At 40.9% G+C, this 20,613-nt stretch overlaps 1 protein-coding gene across 3 annotated transcripts in view; it reads right to left on the bottom strand.

Annotated features, from left to right (window-relative positions):
• Positions 1-20,613, bottom strand: part of UST (uronyl 2-sulfotransferase) — a 288,527-nt gene that overhangs the window by 114,224 nt on the left and 153,690 nt on the right. For all 3 annotated transcript variants that reach the window (XM_060168301.1, XM_060168299.1, XM_060168300.1), the window contains exons 3-4: positions 13,173-13,328; positions 1,567-1,646 (exon numbers count right to left, since the gene is read on the bottom strand). In XM_060168301.1, coding sequence (XP_060024284.1) covers positions 1,567-1,646; positions 13,173-13,328 — 236 coding nt within the window. The remainder of the gene's footprint in view (positions 1-1,566; positions 1,647-13,172; positions 13,329-20,613) is intronic.

Consider the following 20,613-nt stretch of genomic DNA (forward strand, 5'->3'; position numbering starts at 1 on the left):
CCGATGCAGGGGACACGGGTTCGTGTCCCGGTCCGGGAAGATCCCACATGCCGTGGAGCGGCTGGGCCCGTGAGCCATGACCGCTGAGCCTGCGCATCCGGAGCCTGGGCTCCGCAACGGGAGAGGCCACAACTGTGAGAGGCCCGTGTACCGCAAAAAAAAAAAAAAAAAAACCACAAGGCCCAAAATAGCAACCCAGTCCTCGTTATCTAATTATGTCTAATTATATGTTCTTGGCCCACCGGAAGTGAGAGGCAAGGCACGTACCCCAAACAGTCGAGTGACAAGCCACTTTAGAAATGTGGTTGGAGACCCACGCAGCTCCCCTGGGCCACTGAGGGTAATCCGCAGGTGTCCTCCTCACCTGTTCACCACCCCGAGGGGACCCTGTGTATCAGACAGGCTGGGGAAACTTCAGAGGAAACTTGCTTTCAAAGATAAGGCAGCAACTCCCTTTGCTGCTTAATAACTTGCTTCGCTGAATCTCATTCTCTCTGCACTTCATTTGCACAGGGCCTGCTGCACAGCAGGAAAGTGCTTTGAAGGCTAAAACCTTCTCCCAGCCCGGCAGACTGTTAGGCATCCTGGGGCTGGGCAGCCAAAGTGCCTGCCCAGTGCAAACTCAGGCCTCCCTGGTGGCCCGGCCCGTGGGGCCATTAAGTCAGCACAGCACAGCACAGCCATTAAGTCACCACAGACTCTCCTGTGGGCCTATGAGGTCCCGTTATCCCCGTGGGAAAAGCAGTGAGGGAAGTGCTGGTCAGATGACTGATGAGGGAGGCCCAGGGTCCCGGGCTGGTCAGCAGATCTGCCCCTGGACCCAGTGCTCTGTCAGCCCAAACCAACTGTGAACTCAGACAGGCCAGCCTTCGAGGAGGAATCTGAGAACTCCTAGCACAGTGACAAGGCCACCTGTGCTAACGGATTCCGGGGGAAGAGAGGAACTTGCCCAGAACTTGCAGTTAGCAACCTGACAGGTCAAGGGTCTAAACACATAAATTTGAAGATTTGCATTATTATCAAAAGGTCCCTGCAGCTGAAGAAAAAAGCAGATTTCTAGAATACCCACCAGCATCAAACACACAAGGCTTAGAGTAATCAAATGGAGTATTAAAAAGGTAGAGAGGCTGGTCCTAACGTTTTGGACTCTATAAAATACACATAATTCCACCACTAAGCTAGTGCCAGAGTCCCGTGAGAGTTCAAACTGTATAAAAATGTGCAATGAAATATGTCTGCTAAAATATCCATCTCTTGCCTATTTTGTTTCAATACAAAACCTAATTTTTTTTTAGAGAGAGAACTATCATGTCAAATGGCTTCTCATTAAAAATAATTTCAAGTTTCCACAAGATTTAAGATCAGTATTCTAGAAAGAAATGAACTTCTGTCCAAATATTTCAAATTTTGATCCCTCTACAGCAAAAATAAATGGATTAAAAATGCCTTTTGAAGGGCAATTACACTACCTTGGAAATGAAGGTAGATTTTAAAGTAATTGTTTGTTAGAAGGAGAGTAAGTACTGAAAAGAAACGAAAGAACCATTAAACTGGAAAATATCTTACCTTGAGAAGTTGAGGAAATGAACATGTCGAGTGAATAAATAGGGCTGTTCGGCAGTACTTATATTTTTAATCAGTTCCATCTATTAAAAAAAGTACAAAATTAGCATATATAGGATCTAATTTACCAAGCTATATTAAGCTAAAGGTTATCTCCCCTACTCTTTTGATCCTCATTACCTCTTGGACCAGGGCCAAACAGCTGTGTTTTGTGCAACATTTATGAACTTTACATAAGGCTTCTTACTAAATAAAACACAGCTATCCCAACGTATAGTCCTGTATTTAATTTAGCTGATTGCCACCATGAACACAAAGTTACAGGTTAAGTAATTTTAGCTGGAGAAGTCAGCCTGTTGCTGTACATGCAAATAAGAAAATGCCTTTAATCCCCTCCTTTAAAGGCAAACCAAGACAGGTTATTATTTTACATTTCTATAATGATCTTACTGGGAAATACAAAAGTATGTGAAACTAGTTCTGCAGAATTGAAAAGTGGGAATAAAATGAGGCAATATTTCATTATTTTTCTCTTTGATTATAAAATTTACAAAGCAAGTATTTCATAGGAAACACACAATCCTCCCACCCCCGGGCCTGCCCCAAACACACACACACAGTCTCGGTTTTTTGGTGGGTGGTCATCTGAATTATTTATTTGCAGTTATCAGCAAGGCAAAAAGTAGTTTTAATTTGTATAAACTAACAGTTACGGTCTTCTGGAACATGTCATGATACAGAAAATGTTTAGTAAAATCTGTTAGAAATTCCAAGCATTCTTATGACTCCCTGACTTCCTGAATTCCACTTTCCTTAGCTTTTCTAATTTGCCCCATCAAAGCTGACACACTGGAATTTTTAAGAAGCACATTGAAAATTGCTACTTTGGATAGACATCAGAAGGGCAGCACTTCACATTTTATAAAATAGTTCAAGTTGAAAACTGGAAACAAAAACGGTCATTCATGTGTAAACTATAATAGCAATAACAATAAAAAAAATCAGAGTCTGGAACTCCAGGTTTGTCTCAAGCATGAGAGGAAACCTGGTCTGCCGTGTTCCCTCCTGTCCAGCTCAGGGCTGACATACACCGAAATGCCCAATGAATATTTCTTAAATGAATTAATTCCAACTAGTGCATGACTTACAGATCGTTACATGAGGACGTCGTTACCTAAACCCTTTCGTTAGATATTCCTGCTCACAACGACTGTTTGAAGAAATGAAATTGAATTTTAAAAGTAAATGACTTGCAGTTCGTAACCAGTGCTTCTGTTCGTCGGTGGCAGGCACGGGTAAATAATGGTCTGCCTGTCCCCAGGCTTGAGCGTAAAAGGAAATTGAATCCTGCCTTTTCATCTACTGTTTACCCTCTACATCCCCCCTGCATGCCCCAGCGCTTGTTTTCGGTAATAAAACTTTCCGTTTCCTTCATGCTGTAAATTTTGACTTTCGTTGATCTACCAGTAGAATCACCGATTCGGAAGCACAACCACAACAATCTGAAAGCGCAACCAAAGGTAGCTGATCTCTGAGGATGTCTGCTTAGAAGCATAACCGTGTGGATGTTTAATATAAAGCCCATTTAATGCTTTAATCTTTAGATGATTTTTCTTCAGACATTTCTCTGCACACATAATATGAGAAAGCATCCTAGCATTGCACAAGACTGGAAAAACAGGTCAGAAGAAAACCCGTTTCTTTCACATATTCAACATTATATTACATTCTCTAAACACATGTCAATGTGTTAAATTTAATGGAAGAACAGTAGTGGTTAGATTATGAAAACAGTGTCATAATAGTCATAAAGCTGTCTATTTCACGAGGAAAAATGGATTAGCAGTGACAGTGCATAACTCATTCGAGACACATCTTTAAACAAAGAATAAAGGTTACTAATGTTCGCATATATTGCACTAGTACAGGGAAGTCAGAGAGTACATCTCAGCTCTCATGCATTTGACCCACACACCAAATAGGAAAGCCCACGTGAGGTACCATAAGACATCAGGTTCACGGTATCACATGATGGTCTTCAAAAACGCTAACTTTCCCCATGTCTAGTGACAAGGGGGTCTCCTGAGCCCCCGTTGGTCATCACCTGAGTTCCCTCTTGGTCTTCCCATTGCTGCCAGCAGCCTGCCTTTTCTCTCGTTCCACTCTTATCTGCATGGGTGGCAATGGCACTACCTAAAATTATCAAAGAAACTAAGTCTCCTTTTCCTTGGCTCATGCAGGACCACTGCTGGCCTTTATTTTAAATCCACTGCATTCATTCACTCAGCATTTACTGGGTGCTTACTAAGCCCTGGACATCAAAACCTGAATAAGATCAGTGGGAAGACACATAAAGACAAGACAGTGGAATGTGTCCTAATGATGTTCCCAAATCTACCCTGGCCAAAACCACACTCTTGATCTTCGCCCATCTTCACTCCTTTTCCAGTTAATGGTACTCCCCATATCCTCACATTTGATCTGGGTCTTTCCTGAACTCCCATACTCAATCCCTTGCTGAGTCATGTTAATTCTGTCTTTACTATCTCCCTCAGCTGGTTCTCAAGACCCCACATCCTGTGGCCAGCCAAACTAGACTCCTCCATATTCCTTCCTCACACCATGTCCAAGACTGATGTCCAAGCTCAGGCTCAAGATTCTTCTTATAGAATGTTCTTCCTCTTCTCTCTGCATGTCCAAATCCTAATCACTTTTACATCTGGCTGAAATGCTCACCTCCTCCCAGTAGCCTTGCTGGATGTCTCCTTTCATTCACCATCTGTTGATTTCCAACTCTGTCAGGCAATGTGCCACTCCGGGTTGTGGCTATAAAGATAGAAGATTTGGTTCTTGCTTTCAGGAAGCTCAGAGTTTTGGGGGAGAAGTAGACGAGCAGGCAGGGACCATCATGTGATAATCACCATGGGGTAGAAGGCACGGAGGTGAGGCACCTGTCCCTGCTTGCAGATGGAGAGGTGATGTTTCCCCACGGAGGTGTTTCTAAGTGGTTTGCAAGGACTCCTAGGAGTTCACAAGTGAAGAAAGGGACTCGCAGCGTGGCAGACAGAGTGAACAGTGGATGCGAAGGACAAAACACAAAAATGACACGGATGTTAAAACTGCCAGGAGGTCCGGCATGGGATCAGCAAGGCAGTAGATAACTAGAGAGGAAGGTAGGAGCTGGGTAATTGAGGGTCTTGCAGGTCACATGAAGGATTTTGACATTTATCCTCTGGGCAGTCCACAGCCAGAAAGGATTTTTTTTCTCTCAGATCTAAGGTCAGGTGGAGAATGTGAAGAAAAAGAGGGTGAGGTTTAGAGAGGCAGAAAGCTTAGCTGGGGAGACGGCAGTAATCCCAACAGGAAATGATGAGGTCATGAACGCATCACTTCTCAGTGTGGGTCCCACACCCGCAGCAACAGCATCAACTGGACATGTGTCCAACAAGAATGCAGATCCTCAGGCCTCATTCCACACCTACGGAATTAGGAGAAACTCTGGAGGTGGGGCACATCAATCCGCGTTTTGACAAGCCCACCAGGAGAGTCTACGGCTCAACAGTTTCAGAACCACAGAATGAAGTGCATGGAAGTGAAAATAAATGGAGAGATTTGGGTACATTAAGGAGGGGGAATCTGCTGAGCCTTGTGGCAGCAGAAGGGAAGGAGAGGGTGTGGTCAACAGAGCTTCCTTCTCAGAGTCCTGGCTGGGATCTGAACATGTGGTAGCACCCATTGGTGGAGACGGGGAACACTGCAGGAGGAAGCAATCAGGCTCCACAAGTGAGGGAAAATGGGTTTGGTTTCGAACATCTTTGGGTAGAGATGACACTACCTTCTTTAACTTCCCATAGCACTTTGAGAATTTTCCAGGACATGATCTGTTTATGTTACATTATCGCTGAGTTTGAGTGCTGGCTTTGAACCAGCTTGAAAACTCCTTGAGGGTTGTGGTCAGGTTTTATTTCTCCCCCAGAAAGCCAAGCCCAGGTGCCTACCCATAATTGTTTATGCAACGAAGTACCCTCTTTAAAAAAATTTTTTTGGAGTTAAGAAATATACAGTTCCCTGAAGACAGAATTAGCACTAAGGCAATGAATTCAGCCTTTCTGGGCCAGATATGTGCCTTCATTACCGTGGTGTCACGTGGAGTTAACAGTTTTACTACTACAACAGTTAGGGTGTAACAACACCAAACAAACTATCATTTTCTGAGTGGTTCCCAGGCTATGCACTGTATCAAGATGCTCTTTATACACATACCATCATCTCATCTTCAAACGACTCCGTGAGTTCAGTATTATTATCCAGGGTTTACAGGTTAAGAAACTGAGGCACAGAAAGGCTACAAAGATTGCTTATGGTCTCACCACTAGAAGTTGTTGGAGCCAGGATTCAAATCCAAGTCTGTCTGACACCAAAATTCCTGCTACTTATCACTAAGCTACAATCTCCTTATCATTCCCACTGCTTTTCAATCTATATATAACCTATTAAAATGGGAGGAAGGGGTCGGTTAGCAAAACAACTCTGGAGACTAAAGAGGGTTTACGGGGATATGAATTTTCTACCTTTTATGTGATGGGCTGAAAAATTAAAAGAAAGTTCTAACAGGTGGAAATGCATTAAAAATAATTTTTAAAAAAAGCATTAAAATACCAGAGAGAATATTTTTTAAAGTTCTAGGTAGGAAAACAGTATATTATAACAAGCCAGGAATGAATTTAAAATACTAAAAAGAAAAAAGAAAGAAAAAGAACTATGTAACGGAATGGATCTAAACGCAGAAGTTAAATCACAGCACATCTGAGAATGAGACAGAACTGAAGTTTAAAAAAAGAGGCATGAATCAAACAGAATTTATAATGCAGAGGATATGCCAGGCAGTAGCTTTTAATCTTTCGCTCTCAACCTAACTGCCTGAGATGATAGAGCAGAAAACCTTTACACTGCAGTTCTACAAACACAGCTGGTTAGTAAAAGACTTCTTTGGGAAATGCTCAGCAGCGGTAACTGGCAGAGTATTGACCCTACTCTGATCTGAATTCTTGTGTCACTCGTGAACAACTAGATGCCCTATAATTTTGCACAAATCTTAAATGAAAGAAAAGCATGTTTTCACACAGTAAAGCCAAATAAGGAGTAGCTCAGAGGAGAACTCCTTGGTCCTTTAACCTCAGAGGCCAGGAGGATGGCTGTGGGCTCAGGTTATCTTCCCCTCTTCCTCCTGCAAAGAGGAAGCCCTTCTTGCAGGAGGTAGGATGATCTTCCCACCTTCAGCTTGGGGCTGTGCAGTCAGTGCAACACATGCCTGCAATGAAGAAGAAGACCACCAGGGGGAGCAAAGATGTGAACAAGGCTAAGAGGCTGCATCTGAATAGAGAAAAATCAATCTCATGGCTACAACTGGAAGGAGAGGAGAAAATGTCTTAATTTCTCAGGCCTTGTGGCTTCTTTCTTTTCCCGCTTTTCTTTCCACTGAGTTTTCATTAGCAGACTCAGCTGTTGTCTATAGCACTACAAGATAAGACCTCGCTTGCAGAACTGGGTGAACTTAGCCCTGTGGCCTGGAGACGGGCTCAGCTAATCTTTTTGGTTTGCTTCCAAAGTCTGGTTGGAGCACCCCTCATGCCTGTGGACACATCCCTCCTACTCTAAAGTCAGGAAACTCTGAGGGTCATTCTAAGAAGACTTTTCCAAAACGTCTGAAGCAAGGGTAAGGCTTCTGAGATAAATGTGCAGGCTTCTGAGGAGATACCCCTCAATAAGACTTCAGGGGAAATAAGATGTCTTCAGAGTTTTGAGGGATTCTCAGGTAAAAGAGGAATTGTTCTTGCTTAGTGGAGGATTCCCCTTAATAGAGAGAAAACTTTCTAATAATCAGAGGCTTTCATGCAATGATTCTTCACTAGAATTGTGCGTGAGCATCTCTTGGGGAGTTTTTCCCCCCATGATACAAATATGTGGGCTCCACCATTAAGAGTATATAACTCAGTATTTTGTAGAAAGACCTAGAAATATGTGTTGTGAAACAGCTCCCAAGAAGACTCTGATGCCCATGATAGTTAAGAACCAATTTTTTTATTAACCTCCCACTTCCCATGAATAATGTTCTATCTCCTTAGCCTAACATTCAAGATTCTCCAGGATTTGACCCCAGTTCACTTTCAATTCTTATTCTCCCACATTCTTCTTGAGCACTTACTTTTTCCTATAAAGAGGGTGATAATACTTTCCTAATAATGTTGCTTAAAGGATTAAAGTAAGATGCACACACATCTAGTGTGCTGTCTGGTGCTCAGTATACACCAATAACAGTAGGTCCCCAATGAATAGACATCACAATGGATAAAGAAACAATGGCGAGACCTGCCGCAAAAACAAATGAGTGAACCTTTGCCTTTAAACAGAGGCCGTTGACCCTGCTTTAGGGAAGCCTAGGAGGAATCCCCGTGGCCCCAAGACCGTTTCCAAATCTAACACGGTTTCTTTAGGACCACTTTCTCTTCTCGAGTCGCAATGCTTTGTAGTCACAGTCAGACTTGGACTTTGCAGTAGGTGAGAGCAGTGGGGAAGGAAAGTTAAAACACTATAAAGAAATTCTGTTTCCGACCAAGAGGCTAAAGCAATCTAGAGCACACAGACGTAGAGGCTCTGTCTCCTCTACCCTTTGAATACTTTTCAAGATTTTAGTCATTTGAATGGCTGTTGAACAGAGTCAGAGCAGATGTGGAGTTTATAGTGAAAGAGTAGCCTTTACTGATATGGCTGATGGAACCATGTAGGTTGGTCCACCAGCTCCAAACTGTGAGAGTTCTGTGGGATGCAACTGAGAGCCACAAACACTCATAAAGAGTCCCCTGGCCAACTAAGACTGGGAAACTCTAGGTGAAAGCTGGTTAAACAGATTTTTCATTTTGTTTTTAATTGAAAGAATTCTCAGAGTCTTTTTTTTTTTGCGGTACGCGGGCCTCTCACTGCTGTGGCCTCTCCCGTTGCGGAGCACAGGCTCCGACCGCGCAGCCTCAGCGGCCATGGCTCACGGGCCCAGCCGCTCCACGGCACATGGGATCTTCCCGGACTGGGGCACGAACCCGTATCCCCTGCATCGGCAGGCGGACTCTCAACCACTGCGCCACCAGGGAAGCCCCTCAGAGTCTTTAAAATGTGAATAATTGTCATGACTTTCCTAGAGGGGGACAAGGGGACAACATTTCCCAGATTTATTGAATCATGGTATTTTCTTTTTTTTTCAGTGTCTTAGGGGACTAGGATACTCAGTAACACACTTAGGGAAATGCTGATATGATGGTTTTGACAGGGATCCTTAACTCTGTAACTCCCGTGGCACTTGATCAAAAAAAAACCCAGAAGTTTTCTGGACTCTACCCTAGAATCTCCAGGAGAAGGGCCATTGCAACTATATGTTTCAAAAGGCTCAGCTGGGTATTCTGCTGTGCAACCAGAGCAGACAGCCACTGCATAAGGAGAATGGCTCCTGGATTCGGGAGGGCCTAAGTTCAAGTCCAGGTACCATGGATAATCATTTTATTATATTTGGAAAGTGACTTCATCTGGTTGTCTTAGTTTTCTCATCCATAAAATAGGAAATCATACTCACTCACTGGTACAATTTTAGGCCCAAAAGAGTTAAATGAAATAATGAAGTAAAACAACAATCACAGAGTAGGTGCTGTTTGCAATTTGGAATCCTCAGTAGCTTCAGTATAAATAAAAATAGAAAAAGTATTTGCTTTCTCCATCTTTTAGGCTCATATGCCAACAATTTTTGCCTTTCTCCAACAGGAATGAAATAATTTTGAACTCTTATGTCTGTGATATGCCTGTGACACTTTGACTTTTGTTATCCTTAGAGCAATGTTCTGAAAGATAGGGTCAGACCGTTAACAAAGATGGTTATGAGTCTTTTGGAAATCACGCCCCATGTCTTCTGGAAAATAGTTCTTTATCTTTTAGATTGTACATAATCTCCATTTTCCAAGTAATTATCTAAACTAGACCAAGAAATTGAAATCCGGTTTTAGAGCGTAAATGAAATGTCGTCATCCTAGGTTTGCATTATATGCCCTGCAAAGGTCCAACATTTAGCCAGCACCAGCTGTCCATGTTCTTCTGTTGAGGCAGAGTTTTCTAAAATATTAACTTCAAAGGCATTTCTATTTCTATAAGGGCAGATGTAATGGGATTTTTATAGACATTCTAACATTTGCTGTCTTTCGTGTTCTCTTTCCTTTTAAATAATCCCTCAGTGTCTTATCCCATTAAATAGATTTTTAAAGTCTAGTACTGAATGGCGATGTGTGGGGATGTGTGTGTGTGTGTGTGTGTGTGTGTGTGTGTGTGTGTGTGTGTGTGTGTGATGACAGCTACCCTCCAGGGAGAAATGTATGTGTGAATTTGACTCTGGCCCAGAGAGATGCCACTGTGTGTGAATGCAATAGTACAGATGATTCCAGCCTTGTATGTGGATACTTTTCTGAAGTTCATTTGTAAGTCAGTAGTTTGGAACTTGGAACACACTTTCTCATAAAAGAAATGTTCTACATGGTGGAGAGAGTCCCGGGCCAGCCCACAAGAGCCTGTTTAACTCGTACTGCACCTGAAGCAGAATTGTTATTAACTCCAGAGAACAGTGTTTCCATGGAAACACATTTTCAGAGTTCTACTCTTTAACGTTGAGAACCACTGACTATAAAATTTAAACTTGTCTCCTAAATCACTTACCCCCTTTTCCTTTAATAAATTATCAAGAAGAGGAGCTATTCACACCACAAATTATTTCTTGAATATGTTAGGTTAAAATAATAGTTTTTTCTTTGCTTGTTTCATGCACTTTGAAACTTTAGGAAAAGGATGCACGTAACAAAGAAAAAGAGTTTCTTTAAACATTCTTGAGCTACTTCAAACTTGGTTTTTTTTGTCCTGGCATTTCCTGGCTCTCCTTGTATGTCACAGCCTACTCGTCTAGCTGCAGAGAGGCAACTGTCACTATCCTTATGTTTGTTTTTAAATACATCAAAATTGTTTGTTTTTTTTCTACCATATCTTTACCTTTCCCTTAAGTTTTTAAAACTTGCCTTATAATTTAATAGGAATCTGGAATAACTAAGTAATGAAATATATTCTAGGTCACACTGACCACAGGAATCAGAAATGTTTCAACTAATTATACACAGATTATGGTAGAAGTTGTATAAATATATCACAGAATCACAGGGCTGGAAAGAACCTTAAAAGATTGTCTAGTCTATTCCCTGGCTTCTAGACAGGCCAGTCATTCCAAACAGATGAGAGCTAACCTCTATTTTAGAGAAGAAGGATGACTTTGGCTTTAACCCTTTCTAAAAGATTTAACAATTCATGCACCATTAGTAAATTATTCTTCGTTTTTAATCTAAATTCTTCCCTTGACAGTTCCTCACAGGAAACAAAGTAGGCTGATTTGTGTAAAATCCCACAGTATATTTAAATTTCGTAGTTTGTGCTTGCTCTTCTAGGGCCTTCCTGAACATCTGAGGGTCTAATACTTTTGTTACTTTGCTCCCTCTGGGTCGTTAGACTTTTCAGCAGTGGGAACTAAAATCCAGCTACTGTGTTTTGTTAGGCTTCAAGAACTGAGTATAGTTTCCACACATAGGAACATTTAAGTCTAACCTGATAAGCAACCCAAAGACTCAAAAGAAAACCAAATTTTATACTTATAATAAAATTGCAATAGCATAGGCTATTTATTATAGTCACTCTCTTTCAGCCCTAATCTTATTCGTTCTTCAGTAAGGTAAGGAAATCAAAGAGAACCTACCCCTATGAAAATTATTGATAAACTGTGATATCCTTAAATGTCACCAAATATAATTTTTCTATTGAGCACCTACTACAGAACCTGCAAGGGGTAATCTCAAAATATTTTTTGCTGATTGATAATGACTATTTAGACTTGTTACTCAGAGACTCTTTAATGGAAGTTTCCAAAGGAATGGGCATTTTAATCTCTATACTGTGGACAACACTAAACATACAGGCTTTATAGCAAGTACTGCTGGCTGTGTTATGCACGTAAAACAGTCCTACCATCCCCTGTGATAAGAGAGACAGGAAGGCTGATTGCATATTCCATTTGTGTGTGAGATTTTGAATGCCTCAAAGGTGGAGATTATCTCAGAAAGAAGCAGACATGGGTGGAAATTTCCATAATTATGGCCTCAACCTGACACTCAGCCATATACCTTGTTTATTCCCCAAACTTACCTTGTCACTGAGTGGTGTGATGGTTAATTTTATGTGTCAGTTTGACTGGCCAAGGGATGCCCAGATTAAACAATATTTCTGGGTGTATCTGTGAGGGTGTTTCTGGATGAGATGAGCATTTGAATCAGTGGACTCAGTAAAGTAGATTTCCCTCCCCAGTATGGGTGGGCCTTATCCAATCCTTCGAAGGCCTGAACAGAACAAAATGTGGAAGAAGGAGGAAGTCGATTTTTTTCCTGCCTCACTGATTAAGCTGGGACATTGCTCTGCCCTTGGACTGGGATTTACATCATCGGCTCCCTTGGTTTGCAGGCCTTCACACTCAAGCCCAGACTCAATTACACCAATGGCTTTCCTGGGCCTTCAACTTGCAGATGGCAGATGGTGGGACTTCTCAGCCTCCACTGTTGCATGAGCCAATTCCTCATAGTACATCTCCTTTTCTTTATTCCTATCTATCTATCTATCAATGTATCTCCATCCTACTAGTTCTGTTCTCTGGAGAACCCTGACTTACAGTGGTGGCTACCCATCCATCCTAAATACCTAAGGGGACCAAAGCAACTTTCTGAGAGCAGGCTAACAAACTTGACCCTGTAAAATGACTGTGGGAGCCCTAGGCCTAACTTTTCTGCATTAGCGAAGTATTTCAATGGAGATGGTTAAGGCTACTTCGTGTAAGCGTACAAAAGAATCTGTCTGTACAGCTTCCTGGCAGAACCTAGCACCCCTACACTACCACCAGCATGACCCTTGTATGGTTCAGCTGTATGAGGGCAGATTTATTCCCGGGAAATGGGGCAATTCTTTTGTTACCAGTGAATATGCCAGAAGCTGTTTTGGAGACTCAAGATCCCCTGAACTTACCATAATAGGAAGCTCATGTCCCCATCAACCAACAAAATTCCTGGACCAAAGAGGGTTTTCTCTTTATGATAACCATAAAGACTTAGGACACTTGTGAGAAAACACAGAGGAAGAAATATTAAAATAAAGTCTTCTTACTTTTGCTCCCAAAATGTCAGCATTATTTATAGCTCAGTGGTGTAACTCTCTGATATTTACGCATTGCTAATGTTAGCTGAATAGACAATGACCGGAGTACTCTAGCCTTCATTGGTCTTAATAAAAGTATCCCTTCAGGTAAACTTCCTGGTTTGAAGACTTCTGTCCGAACCCTTAACTTAAATTTCCTTCCGCACTCTGGCAAAAACACAGTGTGACATTATAACTCTGGTATTCATCTGTTAGGGACTCAAAGGGTCTTCCGGAAGGCACCCGCTAATTACACAAATGAATTGCAGCGAAGTACAACTTAACCACGGGCGAAGACAACTTACTTGTTCATTTTTGGTAAGTCTGGTTTTGTTGTGAATGTCTGACGTAACCAAATTGAATCCGTGCTTCTCTGACAGGATTCTCAGAAGCAAGACCACGGTCCGGCTCCCACACTTGCCAACTCTGTTGTACACCACCTGGCTCGGGAAAGGCAGCGCCTGGGCAGAACGAGAGAGCAAATGAGAGGGTGTGGGTTAAAATACTTCGGGTGCTTCCCTCAATTTCTCTAAATGAGAAGTGTCCATACGAAACTAACAAGAGAATGGAAGCGACGAACGCGTATTTATCTTCACAGTAGAACTTGAGAGAAACGTTGGACTCCTTATCCATCTGCCCTGATATTTAAAACTGGTAAAATTTCATGCCATCTATAATACCGATTGTGAAACTACTTTTGTTTTTTTCTCAGGAACAAAATATGTAAATATGTGCTTTAATGATAGTGTTCTTTTGCAAGTTATATTATGCTTTATCAGAACTTAATCTGCAGGCTGCTCAAGAGAAATATAGTAATTTAAAAAATTGAGACAGGGCTTCCCTGGTGGTGCAGTGGTTGAGAGTCCGCCTGTAGATGCAGGGGACACGGGTTCATGCCCTGGTCCAGGAAGATCCCACATGCCGCAGAGCGGCTGGGCCCGTGAGCCACGGCCGCTGAGCCTGCGCGTCCGGAGCCTGTGCTCCACAACGGGAGAGGCCACAGCAGTGAGAGGCCCGCGTACCGCCAAAAAAAAAAAAAAAAAAAAAAATTGAGACACAATTTCCATACAATAAAGTTCACCCTTTTAAAGTATACATTCAGTGAGTTTCAGTATATTCACAAAATTGTGAACCATCACCACTACCTAATTCCAGAGCATTTGAAAAGAAACTCCATACCCATAGCAGTCACTTCCATTTACCTCACTACCTTGATCCATTGAAACCATTTATCTACTTTCTGGCTCTGTGGCTTTGCCTATAGCATTCTGAACATCTCATATAAAAGGAATCATAGGCTATGTGGCCTTTTGTGTCTGGCTTCTTTCACTGAGCATAATGTTTTTAAGGTTTACCAGTGTTGTAGCATGAAGTATGTACTTCATCTCTTTATATGGCTGAATAATATTACATTGTACAGATATACTGTATTTTGTTCATACACTCATCAGTTGATGGACATTTGGATTGTTTCCACCTTTTGCCTACTATGAATAATGCTGCTTTGAACGTTTGTCTGTAAGACTTTGTGGAGACACATGTTTTTGATTCACCTTGAGTAAATCCTAGGAGTGGAAATGCTGGATCATATGGTAACTACGTTTAATCTTTAGAAGAACTGCCAAACTATTTTGAATACAGCTGCACCATTTTATATTCCCACCAGCAACGTATGAGAGTTTCAGTTTCCCACATCCTTGCCCACACTTGTTGTTGCCTGTTTTTCTTCTTATTATTGTAGCCATCCTAATGGGTGTGAAGCGGTATCTCATTGTGGTTTGGATTTGCATTTCCCTGATGACTAATGATGTTGAGCTTATTTATTTCATGTATTTATTGGCCATTTGTACAATTTCTTTGGAGAAATGTCTATTCAAATCCTTTGCCCATTTTAAAATTGGGTTATTTGTCTTTTTATTGTTGAGTTTTAAGTTTTATATTTTTTCTGGATTTGCAAATATATGATCTGCAAATATATTCTCCCATTCTATGGAGTGCCTTTTCACTTTCTTGATAGTGTCAAAACACAAGCTTTTAATCTTAATGGAGTCCAATTTATCTAATTTTTTTTTGGCTCCCCACGCTTTCGGTATCATATCTAAGGAACCACTGCCTAATCCAAAGTCACAAAGATATACACCTGTGTTTTTTCCTAAAAGTTTTATAGTCTTAGTGCTAACATGTAGGTCTTTGACTCATTTTGAGTTAATTTTGTGTATGGTGTGAGCTAGTGACCTAACTTCATTGTTTTGCATGTGAATATCCATTTGCCTCAGCAACATTTATTGAAAATACTGTTTTATTTTCCATTTAACTGTTTGGTACCTCACTGAAAATCCACTAAGTATAAATTTATGGGTTTATTTCTGGACTCTCAATTCTATTCCATTGATCCATATGTTTTTATCCTTATGCCAGTACCACAGAATCTTTTTTTTTTTAACATCTTTATTGGGGTATTATTGCTTTACAACGGTGTGTTAGTTTCTGCTTTATAACAAAGTGAATCAGCTCTATGTATACATATATCCCCATATCCCCTCCGTCTTGTGTTTCCCTCCCAACCTCCTTATCCCACCCCTCTAGGTGGTCACAAAGCACCGAGCTGATGCTTTTGCTATGTGGCTGCTTCCCACCAGCTATCTATTTTACATTTGGTAGTGTGTATATGTCCATGCCACTCTCTCACTTCGTCCCAGCTTCCCCTTCCCCCTCCCTGTGTCCTCAAGTCCATTCTCTAGGAGGTCTGTGTCTTTATTCCCATCTTACCCCTAGGTTCTTCATAACATTTTTTTCTTAGATTCCATATATATGTGTTAGCATACGGTATTTGTCTCTCTTTCTGGCTTACTTCACTCTGTATGACAGACTCTAGGTCCATCCAGCTCACTACAAATAACTCAATTTTGTTTCTTTTTATGGCTGAGTAATATTCCATTGTATATATGTGCCACATCTTCTTTATCCATTCATCTGTCAATGGACACTTAGGTTGCTTCCATGTCCTGGCTATTGTAAAGAGAGCTGCAATGAACACTGAGTACCACAGAATTTTGATTACTATTTCTTTGCTATAAGTTTTGAAATCGGGAAGGGTGAATCCCTGCAACTGTGTTCTTCTTCTTCAAGACTGTTTTGGCTATTCTGGGTCCCTTGCATTTCGGTATGAATTTTAGGATCAGCTTATCAATTTCTGCAAAAAAGGCAGCTGAGGTTTTGATAGGGATTGTGTTGAATCTGTAGATCAATATGGGGACGACCGCCATTTTAATAATATTAAGTCTTTCAATCCATGAATATGGATGTCTTTCCACTTACTGGATTTTCCTTTCATTTGTTTCATTGATGTGTCACAATTTTCAGTGTAGAAACCTTACAATCCTTTTATTTATGTTTTGATGCTATCATAAATGGAATTGTTTTCTTAATTTAATTTTTGGATTGACTGTTAGCTGATAGAAATACAGTTGATGTTTGTATATTGATCTTGTATCCTCCAATCTTGCTGAACTCATTCGTTAGCTTTAATAGTTTTCTGGTGTGGATTCTTTACGATTTTCAATATACGTGATCATGTCATCTGCAAACAGAGATAGTTTTACTTCTTCCTTTCCAATATGGATGCCTTTTATTTCTTCTTCTCTTTTAATTGCCCAGTTATGACGATTTTGATAGACTAAGAAGTAATTATAACAAGTATCTGATTAAATATTTATATCCCCAATAAAGATATTATTTCCATTTTGAATGCTCAGCATTGAGCAATAATTAACAAATGATAATCAAAAGATTCCTCCATTCAGCACATATCCATAACAGAAGGCCATAAAGAGGCCCAAAGCTAAAGAATATAGTACAATATAAACATAAACATACCCCGAACTTGCCTATGGTATGCAACTTGAATTTTTGCCTTTGTAATTCTAGGTTTAATTTCCTAAAATGTTTTATATGCAGAGCAGCATTTCGTAAATTTGGAGTTTCAAAGCTAATTGTCATTGGAGTAAAATATAATACTTATATCACTCACTTAGCAACCAGTCATGTACCATTCTGATATAATTCTTCATATATATATTTTTTTAAATGAGCAGTACTTTGTTTCCTTAGGGCCAGTCAGTATGTTCTATTATGTGTCCTCACAGTGCCTAGAAAATGCCTTGGATACACAGGGTCTCAACAGACATCGATTGGTTCTTGGCAGCTCTGATAGGTTTAATGTACTGTTTAACACTAACGCAGTGATTCCAGTAAACTGTGAGACCAGGAGAATCTTCCAATGCAGCTCTGAGCTTTCTGACCAAATGCTAATACAAGTCATCAGGGTAAAAGACCATCATTATAATAGGTCATTTTACTTATGGTTCAATCAGTGAGTACCCCAAAAGTCTGTTCTCGGGCAATGACTGTAGAAGTTCAGATATTCAGATAAATTATTTAGTTCTTACTTTATGAGGTTATGACCCAACGAGGTTGAACTGGGCTTCATGTTTAATAGAATGATATTAACAGTGTTTGTAAGTTGAGTTTTCCATAATAACCGGGCTGGGGGATAGACTATGGTTGTGACAAAGCTGCCAAAATAAACACAAATTTTAATTTCTTTCAGGAATTAAACTGTTCAAGAATTGGGTGAGTGCATTTTCCCCTGTCTTCTAGCCCAGCAGAGAACAGCAAGGGAGAATTTGTTATGACTAAATTGATGACCTAGAAGATGTGAGTTACCACATATTAAGCACTTTATTTTAAGAGTGCAGAGTATATCTTAGAAGATTTAGATGAAGAACAGAGGCACTTAGAAACCTTAGCTGGAAACACTTAATTTCTCCTGAATTTCTTGGGTAATCAACACAGTAGCAGGCTTAATATCTACCTACTCTCTTTTGCTAATAGCTAAGGACGTTATTTGCCTTTGGGTTATGGGTTAGTTAGTTTTTAAAAATATGTTCACTCCAATTCTTTCGTTCGTTTTGTGGGAAGCTCCCAAATAATGATTATAAATATCTGATATTTAAAAAGAACACATATAAAAACACAAATCCCTGCATCATTCCTGCTGCTATAATACAGTGATATTTGAGAAAAATAGCTACATCTACAAAAAGGTTTGAAAAACCCCCAACGTGACTCCAATTTTACCATTTATTTAAATGTCAATGTACAGCTATAGAGTATAAAGATAGAACTAGGAACTGTGTTTTCAGATAAAGCTTCTGGAATCAGTCTTGTGACCTTTAAAGACACAGCATACACCATCACAAACATAAACCTCTCTCAAATTTAGGGTGGGGCTCTTAGGTCCTTTTCTAAAAACCTATGGAATCCACTGGAAATTGGCAAATTTAGTCAGGCCAAATCAATGTGTTGATTTGGTGGTTTGGGATAAGGTGTTAAAATGAACAGTGGCAACAAGTTGATTCATCCCTGCTTTTGGCAGATCTATAAATTTGCTCCTGAAGTCTGCTTTACCAATCACTGTCATCTTTTGTTGATGACAAAAGACCCTGTCCCAGGCTCTGTGCCATGTAAATGCTTTCAATCCTTGTTAGAGACAGTGAATCAAATAGCATAATTGTCTTCACTCTATTGTGCCTTTCTCTAGGAGTTTAAATTATCAAATGATTTAAGCATCATTCATATACCTAAGTGACTCTCCTGTGTGCCCTCCTCTGTCCCACAGATCATAGATTCACAGCACGACAGGGTTTGAGGTCTAGAGGCAATGTGGACTAATCCATCCATTCCAACTCCCTCCCCGCCCTGCACGCCCACCCCTATCACCCCCAGCCCCAGCCCAATCTGCGTTTGACTTGGCTAGAGCTTTACCTTGTCTTTATGACCTTGTCTTTTCATCCTCTCGAGTACTCTGTGAGGTAGATAGTAGCACTATATTTAGGTGAGTAAAACGAGGCCAGAGAGATCATTTGGCATGTTCAAGGTGACAAAGCCAAAAAGGGGCACGTAACAACTAAAGCCCAGCTTGCAGCTCTCCTGACCCCAAAACGACACTCTATTTAATATACTACCACATCAAAGGGTGAAAATGACCTCTAGTTTGGCTTCTGCAACATAGATGCTCTTTCTTTTTGTCATGTCTTGAACGTGTCCAACCTCATTAAATGCTACTGTTCAACAGTCAACTATCACAACGTGTATCATCGGGCATGACTCATCCATTACTGATATCCCCAGATCCTCAGCTGGAACTGACAGGAGTCGACCGGCCTCTCCTTCTCCTTCCTCTGGACAGATTTTATAAGCTAATGTAAGCCCAGAGTGTCAGAGCAGCTAATGGGAGAAGAGTAGAAGGATATAGTTTTCCCTTTATTCCTTCCCCTAATCTATCATAGGCAGTCACAGCTGCCTTGGATATTGTGGCCCACTTCACTAGGAGAGGAAAAAACAGGAAGCAATAAGTCATAGTAAAATATATATAAAATCCTAAATGCACTTGAAATGTCTATCAAGACAAGCAAATGGTAAACTTAACAACTGTGAAAAGACGCCTAAAGACCTCTTAAGATCAACCTCAAATCCCTATTTTCTTCAACAGATATTTGCCAATTGTCAGGCATCTCAACTTTAATGTTCCTATTATCATCTGCACACAAATTTTGAATACTTACTCTTTCTTTGAGTGTCCTATAAAGACGTACACAACAAAACCCCTCACCCCCCCAGCCCGAATGATTCTTCATTCTTGACAACCATGGTTATACGAATGTTATGTCTGTGGTTTCTATTTTATGGCCAATTTGTAAAAGCAAAGGGAGCTCCAAAATATTTCACTCTATGAATTATATATTTTTATGTTGCCTGCCTTGTAAGTTCTGCAAATGCCACAAATCCCCAGGGCCTGACAGGCTGGTGTGGAGCGTGCCCAATAAACAGAAGTCTGTCCAAAATCCTAAGCACAACAGTAAATACCACCAGATGACGTCCACAATTCAACAGCTTCTCCCAGGTTTGAAATGGGCCAGGGAAAGAAGACTTTTTAGGTAAAAAGCGAACTTGGTCTGCACCTAGACTTTCATAGTCCATGATTATAGGTCTCTCTGTGGACTGGTCTTATTGGAAGAATGAACATCAATCCTGCTTTTAAGTCTTTGCAAAATGATATTTAATACAGTACGTGACAAGCTATGGTTCCCAAATGGCTATATATATTACCTACGGAATTTTTAAAACTCCAGATTTCTGGGCTCCACTCTTAGACTAACTGAAACAGAAAGTCTAGGGTGATGAGGGTCAGGGGTCTGGCTTTAAGAGCTCCCCTGAGAACCTACTACTTCCAGGTCCGTTCTAAGAACTGCTCTTGTAGAGGACTCCTAGCCTTCCAGGTTAAGCTGCTGGGTGGTTCCATACAGCCTGATGGGAGATGAAGGTGGGGAGAGGGTTGCCTGCATGGTACTGGAGAAGAGTCTGGGTGAAAGGCACTCTCATGTCCTCCTTGGGTCTCCCTGGAGTGCCACTGGCCTCCCACCCACAGTTCAAAGTCATGATCAACCTGACCAATACGCTTACACTATGGTAAGTGCCTACTCGCCTAGAATGATTAGAGAACAGGTGCGCTGGTAACTGAATGTGTAGGCTGACTGAAATTTATACTAAACACTGTCAGAGCGTTCGACCCTTAGTACCAATATTATGCTAAAGATGAATGATTTTCTTGGAGGAATAAAATTCACTTTGTGATTTCACAGCATCTCCGTTCCACGGTCCCTCACGCCAATGCTGGGAAGGGTC

The sequence above is a fragment of the Lagenorhynchus albirostris genome, chromosome 12 (genome assembly GCF_949774975.1).
Source record: "Lagenorhynchus albirostris chromosome 12, mLagAlb1.1, whole genome shotgun sequence".
Classification (NCBI taxonomy): Eukaryota; Metazoa; Chordata; class Mammalia; order Artiodactyla; family Delphinidae; genus Lagenorhynchus; species Lagenorhynchus albirostris.